Source organism: Brachionichthys hirsutus, chromosome 18 (genome assembly GCF_040956055.1).
Source record: "Brachionichthys hirsutus isolate HB-005 chromosome 18, CSIRO-AGI_Bhir_v1, whole genome shotgun sequence".
In the NCBI taxonomy this organism is placed as follows: domain Eukaryota; kingdom Metazoa; phylum Chordata; class Actinopteri; order Lophiiformes; family Brachionichthyidae; genus Brachionichthys; species Brachionichthys hirsutus.
The window spans coordinates 9,711,133-9,725,100 of record NC_090914.1 but is presented as its reverse complement, the minus strand read 5'-3'; the positions used below and the strand labels follow the sequence as shown (position 1 = coordinate 9,725,100).

Here is a 13,968-nt window from a genome sequence, read left to right as displayed (position 1 = left end):
GAGCACTTCTCCCCAGATGAAATTCTCACGCTTGATAATGTCATCTGGCTTGGACAGAGGGAACCGGGCCTCGTGCTGTAGAATTTAACCGTGGTAAGAAGTCGCACTGCTCTGTGCTCAGGTTGAGACGCTGGGAGAGAGAGATTGTGCGCTAAATGAATCAATCCTCAATGATACGAGGAAGCACGTTGTTCCTAAACACAGAGCAGAATCATGTCGGCTGTTATTCTTATGGCCGGAGATGACATTTACTGCATCTCATCCTGTGTCATAAATATGACGCACAATTTAATTTCTGCAAACTGAGATGATGATGGCGCCGTGTTATTCGGAATGCGATGTTACCCCTATTTGGAGACTGCCGGTGCAGTCGTTCAATTTCAGAAACCATTTCTAATATACGCTCCGAGCCCGTATGCCATTACTCTAACATTAGCCGGTGCCGTTGTGTTGACACTTTCCATCTAACATATATTGCCGTAACATGGTTGAATACATTGTGGGTGCGTTTCCAGTTGCCAATGCAACTTTTCTTGCTGCATAACTTTCTCCTGTTTGACTAAACGTCCTGCAGAGCGAGAGCGCCGGTCTCTTCACACAATCTCCTGTGAAAGTGATGACGGACATCATTCCTTCTTGCGTGATGAATATATTATATATTTATTAGATATTGACAAGGTTGTCGTTTATTTAAAAAAATGCTCTTCTGCAGAGAGCGGAGAGCAGCCAAACTGCTGCTCTGACTTCATAATGACTGAGGTTTATCTTAGTTCTCTCCTTCACCTCTCCCACGACACTCCAACTGATATTTTACTTGAAATCCAATGCTCAGTCTGGCCTTCTTTCAGTTTGAGCTCTCCTCTAAATTCCAGCCAGCTGGTTCGGGGATGTTCTCAAATTCCTTCCCAAAAAATTATTTTGTCAGAATCTATTTGGAAACATTTTATTGCTCGCATCAAATCAATTCTGTTGAAGTTTGCTTACTTTGTAAAACATTTTCTCTCATGGGTTTTTGAAAATGCTCCACAGATCAAAATGATTAGTATTGCCATGCCAGCAGCTCTGAGAGAGTGTTTGCACAGCAGGTAACCGGCTAATATTGGCTCATCGTGATAGCATGCTCGTAATGCTAATGAGCTCAAACCAAAAAGATGGCAGTGCACTTTCGCTTCGATTTTGTATCAAAACTAACATGACACAATTTCCATGCATGTGATTTCAGTCTTTCACAAGTACTACCACACGCCGACGCTGGCGAACGGAAGCATCGAGGACTTCCCTCAGCGCAGAGACCTGCTGGAGAGAAACGGGAGCGATCTGGCGGGCGGCTCGGCGTTCAGCGGCCTCCCCGAGTCATTCATCCACTGCACAAGAGAGCAGCCTCTCCTGTGCCTCTTACTGATGCTTGGGACGTTATGGATGGGCTACACCCTCTACCAGTTCAAAAGGAGGTGTGTGTATTGTGCAGCATTAAATCACTGGTTTCAACTATTAAGGTGGGGAGCACTGCCGACCGGGGCGAACACTGCTGAGCTCGGCCTCGACTCTGGATGTTTTCACGAGTGACAGAGCTGGGAGTAACTTACTAGACCGGTTTTAAAAAGCTTCTGTCCCAGCCGGTGAGTTATTAAGCATTGCTCCCAGTAATCACCCTCAAAGCCGGATTCAATTGTGTACGCTAAAGGCGGACCAAGGTGCTCAAACAGTGTCAGGATTGCAACCGTTGTCCTTGTCTTGTCCACAGTAATGATAATCCTCTTGTATTTGTTTCTCCTCACTCATTCCCACCTCTCTCAAACTGTCTCTCTCTCAGTCCCTTCCTGCATGCCAAAGTCAGAGAGGTGCTGTCCGACTGCGCCCTGCCGATCTCGGTGCTGCTGTTCTCCTTCATCGGCTCCTACCTCTTCAGTGACATTGAACGTTAGTATCATCTGTCGCTTCTTTCTGTTCTCACTGCAGATGGTAATTACACTGTTGGGCTGATCCAAGTTGAAGCATGCAAGTGTCGGGGGTGCTAATTGTGACCAACGACTTAAAATCCCACATTCATTATCTGTTCGCAATCATGCAGCTGGAAAAGTCAGGAGAGATTTATTAACGCACAAAAGAGCTACAGAGCCAAACGGCTTAAAAAAGAGCTGCTGAAATGAATTGACTAGCAGCTGCATTTCAGTGATGTCCTGTGGAGTGTTTGATTTCAGGAAAGGTTTGAGGTATATTTAACTTCTTTGTTTTGAACTCTGGTCCGAATTCATCCTGGTTTACATTTGACTGCTTGAAATGTCTCTTTACGTTTCTTAATCAAGACATAGACCCATTGGATATTCAGTTTTTATCCGCTATTGTTTAGCAGCGTTTTGAGTCTCCATTCAGCGTTGCCAAGGCAGCAGCTGTTCTCCTGGGGTCGACACGGCAAAACAGACGAGCGCCAAGCCCTCAAGTGAATTCAAATTTAAGTGCCAGCCAATTTTCTGTTCCTTCACACAGACAATATGACATAAGACAATAGACATATTATTGCATTGTCATGTCTTCCAATGCAATGCAATTTAACCAGCTGCACCTGATTCGGTAGCAATCCGGGGGGGGGCAGTTTTAAATGAGATGTACAGCATTAGTGAAAACTCAACCACTTATAAAAACAATTAAAGCTGTGAAAAGTCATCAGAGCCGTTATGGACTGTCTGCCTGTGTTTTTATCCTGACAACAAACACGCCAAGAAATACTAGAAGCACACATTTAAAATACTGATAAATATGCTTCTTATGGGTCAATCTGCCAAGTTACTAGTCGTCATCAATTACTTGGTGAATTATTGCATCTTTGGTTGCAACCGCTTCTCTTCTTTTTTAAACAGTTCCAGTCTTTAAAGTTCATGACCGGCCCATCTTCAAAGTGGCTCCATTTGAGCGCCTGTCGGCCATGAACGTCCTCAGCGCCATGGGCCTCGGCTTCCTCCTGGCCCTCCTCATCTTCATCGACCAGAACATTGTTGTCTCGCTGACCAACGCACCAGAGAACAGGTAGAGGCAAAGATAGCCGGCGACGGATGATTCATTCACGGTTAGGAAAACCGACTGAACCGGTGGAAGGGAGAGGGAGAGTCTGGAATATTAATTGTGTGTCGACGGGCTTGAATTCTTTTTGCGGCCCTTCCAAAAGCCAGTGGAGGACCTTTGGGGTTCCGCTGACCCTTCTTTGGGACCTGCTGAAAAACCGTGTTAGCCAGTTTGCCAGCGAGGCAAGATGAACTGAGGTGGAAACTTGACATCTGAGTCAAGTAGTCGCAGTCGGAGAGCTCGGAAGAAGCCTCAGAGCCCAAACAGAGCCCACACAGGAGGCTGAGCTGAAGTTGCAGCCGTCGATCGGCTCCTAATGAAAATCTAAGACGTTGGAATTTCAACGCTTTCCGTTTCTTGGGAAGAAATCAATTGGATCTAAATGTCCAGAAAAAGAGGTGACCTGTTATAACATTAATTTCGTTATAATTAACAAGCTGTTATGAACATTCCAAGACTTATATTTGTTTGTGTATTTTTTTGTTTTAGTGAACTACAATGAAAAGGCTGGTAAATACAATTTGCTGTTCTTCTGTCTTCCATGTGTCACTAACAAAATGACAAAGCTGGAAGAAGTTGCTATTTCTGATGCTGCTTTCTCTTCACCTTCTTTTATCCTTTCATCCTTTTTTTGTCCCAAAATAAGATGGACCTCTTCTTTTTCTTCCCATCTGGACAGATCTTTCATTGCGTCTCGCGTTTGATTTCTGACACTGGTTATTTATTTAAAATCTTGTCGTCATTGCGTGAATAAAAATAGACGAACAAACCTTTCAACCTAATCGTTACTGATGGGTTTTGAAGGAAGGAAAAATAAACTTGACACCCAGTTTGTTCGATTATTTCTGATCCAGTTTTATTTGGTCTTGTTTTCAATGTCATGCTCAAGGACACTTCTGGTGTGATAAGGGAGTCAGAGTTCAGACAAGATTGTTGCAGTTTAGGGTGACCCCCCCCCCCCCAAGAGACACGCACGCACACACACGGCGCCCTCCCACAGAGACAGATGGCGAGGCGGAGAAGGTGCGCGGTAGTGATCCCTCACTAACGTGCACATGTCAGCCTCCTCTTCATGTAAAGTTGCTGTAAAGTCACGCTCGCCTCGTGCCTGATTTTATTGGTGTTGTGTTGAAGGGCACCACTAACCTGAGGAGAATGATGCCCTTTGTACGAGTGTGTGGGTCGACTGACTCCGTGTGTGCTCACTTTTAAATAATACTAGCTGTAATGTTCTGTACGCACTAGCGTCTGTAAGTGTTCATCCGTTTCCTGTGTGTTTGGGTGAGTTGCTGTGGGTTGTGTTGTTGTTGTTGACTGCGCCGCCTAACGGTTGCGTTGCTCCTCAGGTTGCTGAAGGGGACGGCGTACCACTGGGACCTGATGCTGTCTGGGCTCATTAACGTACTGATGTCGGTGCTGGGGTTGCCCTGGATGCACGCTGCCTTTCCCCACTCCACCCTCCATGTGCGCCAGCTGGCATTCGTGGAGCAACGCGTGGAGGGGGGGCACCTCTATGAGACGTGAGTTACCCGCCCTCTCATCGCCGGTGCTAATCAGACGCCCAATTAAAGGTCGTCTTCGGAGCGTAGTGGATACAGGCTACTGTATCTGCCCTGCATGATTACCGTGTTACTAACCATTTCCTCTCTGAGTGGAAGAGGTCAGAGGGCAAAGAGACCCTCCTCCGTAAGGCTCTAATTAGTGGCGCGGGTTCTATAAAAGGGATGTTGAAAGTGTGCGCTGTAAAACTTGTGGTTGTAGATTTACAGTCATTAACTGGTATCGTCTTCCCAGAAATAGAGGCGCAGTTCTTTGCTGCATGCTTGTAAATGAACCAAACTGCATCCTTACAGAATTTATACCAGATTCAAATCGGCATTATCCATCCTGACCAAGACACGAACGCTGAGTCGCAGCTCCGTCATTGTCTTCAAGCTAAAGGTGAAGCTCAGCCGAGCTGGGTGGAGGAACGAACCCTACAAGAATAAAAATGAAGCAATAAGGCAGCCGAAGATGTATAAATAAACCTTACACAAACTGTCTAAAGACGTGGATTTTGAGTTGCACCCACTCTTTCAACAGATCTTAATTCCAAATGAAGACAGTTTGAAGGTTTCCGAGCCTCGACCTCAGAAACACCGTCTGCTTTTTATTTTTAATGCTGGAAAAAGTCGCAGAAAGTCTTCAAGCATGCAACTTTTATTCATCTCAGATGACAGTCAGCCACAACACTCCTAGTCTGGTGACAGGCAGAGGGAAGAGGCCAGGCCAGCACACACACGCGCACACACACACACTATTTATTAAGGATAAGCAACAAATAAGGATTTGTGATATAAAAAATATTGTTGTGAATAATTCTCAAATGTGCAGAAATAGAGATATGAAAAATATTGGAAGAGTATGTGTTGCACTGTATTAACGGATTGTGTGCTTTCCAGTGACCATTCATCCGTCCAGTAATTGTGTGTGTGTGTGTGTCAGTATTGTCCAGGTGAAGGAGACCCGGCTGACGTCTCTGACTGCCAACATCTTCATTGGCGTGTCGGTGCTGCTGTTGCCCCTCCCACTGCAGTGGATCCCCAAACCCGTCCTGTACGGCCTCTTCCTCTACATCGCCCTCACCTCCATCGACGGAAACCAGATGTGCGACCGCATGGCTCTCCTCCTCAAGGAGCAGGTGGGGGAGCGCGTGTGTGTGTGTGTGTGTGTGTCGACAGGTGAGTAAATGTGTGTGTGACCATATGTTGCGTGCGGGACTCGGATCAAACGGTTGGCCGGGTGTCCGGTGCTGCGGCACCAGACCCGAGTTAAATAACATTTGCAAATCAAATTTTTTGTTCTGACACCATCTTTATTCATGATCAGATTCAAACAGGAAATCAGAATCCACAGGACTTCCTTTTCTTTTTTTTTGTCTCTTCTCTTGCGTGTCCGATTTAACCTTCCCACTGGAGGCATTTTCCTCCTGGTAACTTCATGCACTAGCGCCCCCACATGGCCCTGAGAGGTAACTTCCACCTCCACGTCTGGAGAAACGACTTCTTCTATTTCTTCATTTGGAGGTTTGACCTTCATTATCATTTGACATTACAACATCCAACATGGAGGACAAGCTCAGTCAAGGAAGGCCTTCTGAATGTGTAGGTTTATCTGTTTATTTAAGGCTATTTAGGACCGAAGATGAGAGTTGGTCCCCATCTGTGAACGAGAAGCTTCACCTTTTCTGGAGCATTTAATAAACAGACTTCCACCTCGACTGTGGCGAGTCAAGATTTGTTGAGTCCCTTTTGTGGATTCCGCAATATATAATAATAATTCCCCACCATAGCATTTCCAGTAGTAATTCAGAAATGACATTTTATTTCTCTCAGGTCATCCGCCTCCCTTTGCCAATTCTTTAAGACTGCAGCAGATCTGGGGACAGTAAAGAAAATATCCCCGGGGTAGATTGTATTTTAATCCGTCCCGATCCTCTCACCTCCTGCAGACCTCTTACCCGCCGACCCACTACATCCGCAAAGTGCCCCAGAGAAAGATCCACTACTTCACCTTCCTGCAGATGATGCAGCTGCTGGTGCTGTGTACGTTTGGCATGTACCCGATACCGTACATGAAGATGATCTTCCCTCTGCTCATGATCCTGCTCATTCCAATCAGGTACTACAGCAGTTTGGTCTCTGGGAAACAATTTCCTCAAGTATTTTAAACCAGGATGGCATTCAGCAGCCTCACGGGTAGCGAGCGCCGCGTCTGACCTTAATCTGCCTCAGGCTGGGGACACGTTTCAGCCACATTGTCTGTTTAAAAGAGACGAGACATGGACCACATCACATTTTAATGCACAAGTTTACTGAATGTAACGACATACAGACGGGTTTGGTGTTATTATACATGGAGATTGTGATCGGGAAAGTCTTCTGCATAAAGCTGCAGGAATATCCCCAATATAAACGGTTTGCTGTTGAACTCCTGCTCAAATTAAACTTTTTTTTTTACGTCATCTGCTGCATTCTTGATTCTTGTTCGCTGACACAAGTTCTCACGATGGCGTTTGATTTCTTTGTTGTCGCTGGCCGTAAGAATAACAGCTGACATGAATCTGCTCTGTGTTTAGGAACAACGTGCTTCCTCGTATCATTGAGGCCAAATACTTGGACATAATGGACGCCCAACACATGTAGCCGCAGATGGATGCGACTTCTGGAGCCACAAAAAAAAAAGACACCTCCAATTAAAAGAAAAATACATTTTAAAAATATATCGTCATATTTTTAAGCAAAACTGGATTGATGCAAACAAGGAAGTAGGAAATACTGAGTGTTTAGATTTTTGTATCCGATAGGAACGTTCTTACAGGTGACACACTGGATATGTGAGATGTCGTGTGACAAGGAAAGATGAGAGCAGGAGGAAATATTTTCCATAAATGGACAGACGGTCTTTCTCTGGAGAAACCGGTCCACCCAGAGCTCCGTGTTTCGCCTCTGTGGCCCTGTCAGATTGCTCAGCGCCATAAAACCACCCTGCCCTGTCATACCTTCACATTCTATAGTAGCATTTTAGCCTAGCTGCAGTGGATTCGTCCGAGTGTTAAGATAAGGATAAGTGATGAAAGTACTCACTAATACTCTACTTAGAATGGTGTAACGGCACAATGCAAGTGTGATTAGTATCTCAGCACTTTGCTCTCATTGTGTTTTTACACTGTGATCCGGGTACATTCTACACGTGCACTATTTGTAAGTACTTACCGGTAAATACATTTCCACAGGGAGATTAGCCAATAGGAACGCTGATTTTTTCCCACTGCATATTAGATCTGTACCTTTGTGTATTGTTGACGGTGTGCAGTGTTAAAACCTTTACGTTCCTGCAACCTTTAGCTGTGATTCCTCTTTCTTTATGGACACTTGTGCTTGATTCTGCTTAGCTTCTAAGTCATTCCAACAAATGTCACTGTTCATTACGTAGAGGAGAGGGAGGGAGGGAGTTTGTGTGTGTGTGTGTGTGTGTGTGCTTGGGCCTCATCCAGCTTCCTGCCAGCTCTTTAAAAAAACTCATTTGAAGTTGGAATTCAAGTATTCAAGCAAATAAAAGCATACATTCCAGGTATATTTTATGTGATTATTTAGAGAGACAGCACAAACCAAAACATTTAGTGAAATCTTTGTCAAAGTATGAATATACACAAAATATTTTAGGTTAAATTGGAAGAGAATATTTATTTATCATTATATGACTTTTAATTGCCGAGTGATCATTTTGTGTGTGAATTGGGAAGTCTTGTTTGCTCCTCATCACTCCTTGGTTGTGGATTCTAGTATACTGAGTGGGTTTTGGTCACCTTGCTTGCGCTGCAGTGTTTACATATCCAAGTCCCTTCCAGCTTCAAGTCAAAGTCCAACACATCGCTGGCAAAGATAAAAGTCAAAGGTGAACAGCCGGTAAATAAACATTTGTGAGCTTTGGGTTCAGCACAACGCATTCCTCTTTAGTCCTTTTGGTGAACAATTCTTCAAAGCTGAGTTAGAGAATCAATCAGGTCTTTTTTTCTCTTTCGATGTTATGATTAGAACAAAGCTTGCCAACGTAGTCCTGTAATAATCCAGACATCTGGAGAGACTGACTTCCTATCCACAGTATAAAAGAGAGAGTACTAGCCATCGGTTTGCATACAGCATGGCTCAGCTTGGTTTTTTTCTGCATCCTACACAAAAGAAGAAAATCCAAATCCTTAACCTGAATGCAATGTTCAATATTTAGCAATACTGTGTATAAAAACTAGACTTCACTGGTGATTTGCATTTTCAAGCCAACCCCCCCCCCCAAAAAAAATATCCAGACCCATCAGTGAAGCAGAGACGGACCAGCTGTGTTTTTAAGATGGCAACTTTTCAGCCCGTCTTCATGGTACAAAAGCTTCTCAGTGCTGATTTAATTATTCCTGCCTGTCAACGAGGCACTCGGTGGGTTTTCTTGCTTCCTCGTCGTCTAAATGGCAGCTCCCTCGTGCACGTTTCTTCGACTTTGTCTTGCAGATGTGAGAAAGATGTCCAATTTAAGCAGATGTCTTGTGCAGACATAGCGAGGTGTGAGAGGGAAAGCTCTGGTGCATTTACATAATCCTCAAAGTAAGAATAACGATGGCACGGGTGGGAGAAGAGAGATTGTGATGTGTGAAGTAATATGTACAGTTTACAATGCAAAGATTAGTTTCTATCACACATTATCCATTATAATCCATGGCGAGGTATTAGTTTCTAACTTTGGACCGAGTACAGAGATTTAACAATTCTTATGTGACAGTATTGTTATTGTTCCTTGATATCTTCTCTGTACTGATGATTTCGGACAAGCAGCAAATACATCTGTTACGTGAAACCTTGATTCCCCTCCTCCCAATTGGATTTCTCTGGAATTGCGTGCTGTGGTGCCCCCCCCCCCCCCCCCCCTCCTTTCATTTCCTGATTTCATATAGCCTACTTTTTTTCTACTCATGAATCTAAGATGTGTGGAATTTTATATAGCATACTAATTTGGGTGTCAAAACAGAATCTGTAATTTTTGTCAAAAAGATCAGCTATATTTGTAAGCTGTAATATGTAAAAAAATAAATAGAAACAAATGTTATCAAACCGAATGTGTTGGTTTACTATAGTATATATATATACAGTATACTGTACATTGGGAAAAAAAGAGACTATCTCAAGCTGTTTGCCAAATAAAAAGTAGTAGTGATGTAAATATTTGTGGGTCCTCGTGCTCATTGGTTGGCATCACATTGATGGATTGGTTGGTATGAAGTTTGGCAAGTGGATGAACCAGTACTCGTTTGTGTATTTCATTTTGAAGCTGCTGTCTTCTTCAATTTCCATCGGGATCATTATGGGCTGTATAAAGTGAATTGGCTCCAACATGAACATCTGCAGCAGTAATATTAGTGATGCATTAAAGGACGCTGCTATGTTTACACACTAAATATAAACAACTCTATGATATAGTGTTTTTATTAATTGTATTATTTATTCATGGCTTTCACATTGGCCCAAAAGGATCTACTTTCTGTGACGTCACTTCTGCGCCGCACCTGCGCAGTTCGTCCCTGTTCGCCGCTTTCACTATCAGACGCGGGGGGGGGGGAGTCTTATGTCTCTGCCTCGTGGGCCGGGGGGGCATGAGACTCAACGGGTGTGTCTTATTTGCTGACACGGCCGGTGGACTGTTCTCTTCCACGTCCCGGGGGCGGGCGCTTCTTCGCAGCGGCAGACACGTGCACGCGTCGGTTCTGTCCGGAGCGGCCATGGCGGAGGAGTCGAAGAAGCTGGCAGCCTACGCCGCCGTGGACAACCACATCCAGGTAGCGGACCGCTGCTAGCTAGCCTGCTAGCAAAGTTAGCTTCCGAAGCCTGTCCGCTAACGTAAATGCTGGTCCCGGCGTAGCGGGCTAACTTGGTCCGGTTCTAAGTACTAAATCCCCTTAATGGCATCACAGCACCTTTTTAGCTCCGTTGTTTTCACGGGAGACCTGAATTAATAAGCTAGCACGGGGCTAACGGAGCGCAGCGCTGCTAGTGCGCATGCATCCGTTGTTAATAAAGGTTCACTTTGAATGCGTGCAACCTGGTGGCTTGTCTGTGTCGCAGAACAACCAGGTGGTGGGAGTGGGCAGCGGATCGACCATCGTCTACGCCGTGGACAGATTGGGTGAGTGGAACCCACTAGTGTCGTCATTCTTGCCCCCCCATAAGTTTCCTTCAGGGTGTGAAGTTTCTTTGTTGGGGGGGTGGAATTTGCTGAGGTGTCACACCTGAGCTCATCTGTTTGTTTTCCTGCAGCGGAGAGAGTCCGCCAAGAGAAACTGAACCTTGTGTGCGTCCCGACTTCCTTCCAGGTTGGTGACTCATCCATTCTTTCTCACCTGCGTGCTTTGATCATTTGTTTCTCTTGTGCCATTTTTAACGGCTCACCTTCCCTCCCCTCCAGTCCCGTCTTCTGATTCTGCAGCACGGCCTCACGCTGTCGAGCCTGGACAGACACCCAGAGGTAGGGAGGGGGGGGGGCGGCGGCAAGTTTTTTACGGGTACGAATAAACGGTTGGGGACGCTCTTTGTCTTTTGTCCCCTCCTGCTGAGCAGCTGGATGTGGCGATCGACGGAGCGGACGAAGTGGACGAAGAGCTCACCTTGATAAAAGGCGGAGGGTGAGTGCAGGTTCTCAAAGATGTTGTGTGGGGGGGGCTTTTTGCAGCCTCCCGTCTGATTTCGGTCTCGCCCCCTCGCAGCGGCTGCCTGACCCAGGAGAAGATCGTCGCCAGCTGTGCTAAACATTTCATCATCATCGCCGACTTCAGGTTTGCTCCTGCTCATCCGCCTCGAGAACAAGAACCACGAATCTGTGTGCATACGAGCGGCCTGACTCTTACTGTTCCCCCCCCCCCCAGGAAGGACTCCAAAGCTCTCGGCGAGCAGTGGAAGAAGGGCGTTCCCGTTGAGGTGATCCCCTTGGCGTACGTTCCCGTCTCCAGGGCCATCACGGAGCACTTCGGAGGGGAGGCGAACTTGCGGATGGCCGTCAGTAAAGCTGTGAGTTTGGGATTGGCCTTCGTCGGTCTGTCGGCAGGAATGCCATTTGACCCCCCCCCCCCGTGACCCCGCGTGTGTCCGGCCCTCAGGGTCCCGTCATCACCGACAACAGCAACTTCATCCTGGACTGGAAGTTTGAGCGGCCGCAGAACTGGAAGGAAGTCAGCACTGCGCTCAAGATGATTCCAGGTGAGCCGCTGGCGGCGTGCGGCCCGTCTCCACGGGCAGACTCTTGAATGACGCGTTAAGCGTGACTGCCGTGTCTTTTCCTGCCCCCCCCCCCCCCCCCCCAGGCGTGGTGGAGACGGGCCTCTTTGTCGGCATGGCCGAACGAGCCTACTTCGGAATGGAGGACGGAAGCATGAAGATTCGGGATCCTCTGGTCAACTGAGGGGGTTCGTGGTTCAAACCGGACATTCCTGTTGCAGCTTGATCTACAAACCGTATCTGAAGACCTTTTTTTATTTTTGTACGCACATGGTGCCTTAGATTCTCCCGCATGACTGATCAGCTTCGCCCCACCTCGTCTCTCACTCACTGCTTTTATTCCGACTGGGAATGTCAGCTCCTGCATTTAGCGGGTCTGACTGAACGTCTGCGGCGCTGCGGTCCTTCCGCTGGTGAGCGAGAGTCCCTGCAGCGCTGCAGACAAATACTTGGAGTACCTTGACATTGTCTCCTAAGTTCTGTTGAAGGAAATAGATTTAAAAAGGTCATAGTCGTACATCAAAGGGGGGAGATCTGCACGCTCCTGGTGAAGACAGTCAGGATGCAGATCATTTAATTTAATGACATTGGGTGGGTGGGTGGGGGGGGGGGGGTGTTTTATGAATTACACACAGTTTATACATTCCTAAAATGCATTGTTTGGCCTATGCCTCGGCCTCATCACTTTAAACTTTAAACTGTATATTTCACTGCCAGGTAGGACATAGTTCTCTCTCTCTATTTCAACAGCAGTTCCTGTAGAGCAGCAAAGCCTGCCTCGTGCATCACCTCCTTCCATTCTTACCTTTGTGCCTGTGAATTGTGCAACTTATTCTTTGCACAAGCCGAGAGGTTGCAGGAAGTCTTGTGCCATAAACATTATGTTAACTACAATACAGACCTGCTGGAAGTTTACTGAAAGGAGAATATTTGACCCAGGCTTTTCTGAATTTGCATGCCAAGGTGGGATTATTTTGCACCAGCAATATTTTTTTTCTTTTTCTCTACTTATCAACTGTGGACATATTTGCTGTCAAGATGCTAAACTGTCAACCAATACAGGATGAAAATAAACATTTCTGCTTGTCTTATTTCTGTTGAATTTGATAACTGTATTCATGTTATTTTAGTTGTTCGTCCTGAACACACAAGTACTCCGTGTTCTTTGGCTCCAGATTTGTCTGGTTGAAGCTTTGATGGTGCAGTTCTCTTTTCTGCCCGCTTGGAGACGCCAGAAATAGTTGCATTATTTTCCAAGATGAAAGTTGTCAAACGTCGACCATAATAGAACCCAACAAGAATCTGAAGAGTTGACTCCTGATAAGTAGACATCGAGTTTCATGCAAATTGTTTTATATTTGCGCTTCTGTGCTCCGTCAATGACGTCATGCCAAAGACACCTGTTTAATCTTACTCCATTCAAATAATTTTGGCGGTGTAAATAAAATAAATTAGTGGTTAATTGAACAAAAAGGCTTCAAAAAAACAAAACTTTAAATATACGTATCACAAATTAATTGAATGTATATAATGTTTTCGCATATTACTCCCTGACAGTTGTTATACACGCTCTGTATTATGTTATTCGTTTTGAAATAAAACTTAAAAAAAAAAAAAAAACGTAAACAAAACTCGTGATCAGGAAGTGAAGCGCCTCTCACTCCGAAGCCACGTTGAGGATCCTGGATCATCTGTCTTGACAACTAAACATGAATGACAATTGAACTATCGAATTGGATGCTTCTACTTATTCAGACGAAAGAAAACGACCAATAGCGTGGTTGCTTCGTCTCTCCTATTGGACGAACTGTGACACATGCTACCAATCACATTTCCGCCGGAGGGACTTTTTCGCGTCCTGTTTGTGCGCATGCGTCATATCGACTGACATCGGAAGGACCAATGAGATTCATTGTTTATGGGGCGGGGCTTTCTCGAACCTGACAGTTATCTAGACCAATCGCATTCTGCTTAGTATGAGAGTTTGCATGATTGACAGAAAATGGCTCAATGCGACGCGGTTTGATGACGTTTGAGGCGCGTGGGGAATATATTGTCCAATCCTAGTGTAGAAACAAGGCGGGACGTAGCGTTACCAAGTCAAGGCTTGAGTCAA

At 45.6% G+C, this 13,968-nt stretch overlaps 2 protein-coding genes across 2 annotated transcripts in view; both read left to right on the top strand.

Moving 5' to 3' along the window:
• slc4a11 (solute carrier family 4 member 11) overlaps positions 1-8,057 on the top strand; it is a 44,567-nt gene extending 36,510 nt beyond the window's left edge. Inside the window, exons 15-21 of the mRNA XM_068751611.1 lie at positions 1,223-1,451; positions 1,814-1,920; positions 2,859-3,024; positions 4,407-4,580; positions 5,545-5,740; positions 6,551-6,720; positions 7,178-8,057. Of these exons, the coding sequence (XP_068607712.1) occupies positions 1,223-1,451; positions 1,814-1,920; positions 2,859-3,024; positions 4,407-4,580; positions 5,545-5,740; positions 6,551-6,720; positions 7,178-7,244 (1,109 nt within the window). The 3' untranslated portion in view covers positions 7,245-8,057. The remainder of the gene's footprint in view (positions 1-1,222; positions 1,452-1,813; positions 1,921-2,858; positions 3,025-4,406; positions 4,581-5,544; positions 5,741-6,550; positions 6,721-7,177) is intronic.
• A 2,153-nt stretch (positions 8,058-10,210) lies between these two features.
• Positions 10,211-12,375, top strand: rpia (ribose 5-phosphate isomerase A (ribose 5-phosphate epimerase)). Its single transcript, XM_068752273.1, has 9 exons — positions 10,211-10,420; positions 10,707-10,767; positions 10,899-10,954; positions 11,047-11,106; positions 11,199-11,263; positions 11,345-11,413; positions 11,504-11,645; positions 11,735-11,834; positions 11,939-12,375. The coding sequence occupies exons 1-9, from the start codon at positions 10,238-10,240 to the stop codon at positions 12,034-12,036; spliced, it is 834 nt and encodes a 277-aa protein (XP_068608374.1). The 5' UTR covers positions 10,211-10,237; the 3' UTR covers positions 12,037-12,375.
• The last annotated feature ends 1,593 nt before the right edge of the window (positions 12,376-13,968 follow it).

Coding starts and splice junctions, on each gene's coding strand:
- rpia (XM_068752273.1), top strand. CDS start 10,238: ATGAGACTCAACGGGTGTGTCTTATTTGCTGACACGGCCGGTGGACTG. Junction 11,414..11,503: donor ATCATCATCGCCGACTTCAG/GTTTGCTCCTGC, acceptor CCCCCCCCCCAG/GAAGGACTCCAAAGCTCTCG. Junction 11,646..11,734: donor GGATGGCCGTCAGTAAAGCT/GTGAGTTTGGGA, acceptor TCCGGCCCTCAG/GGTCCCGTCATCACCGACAA.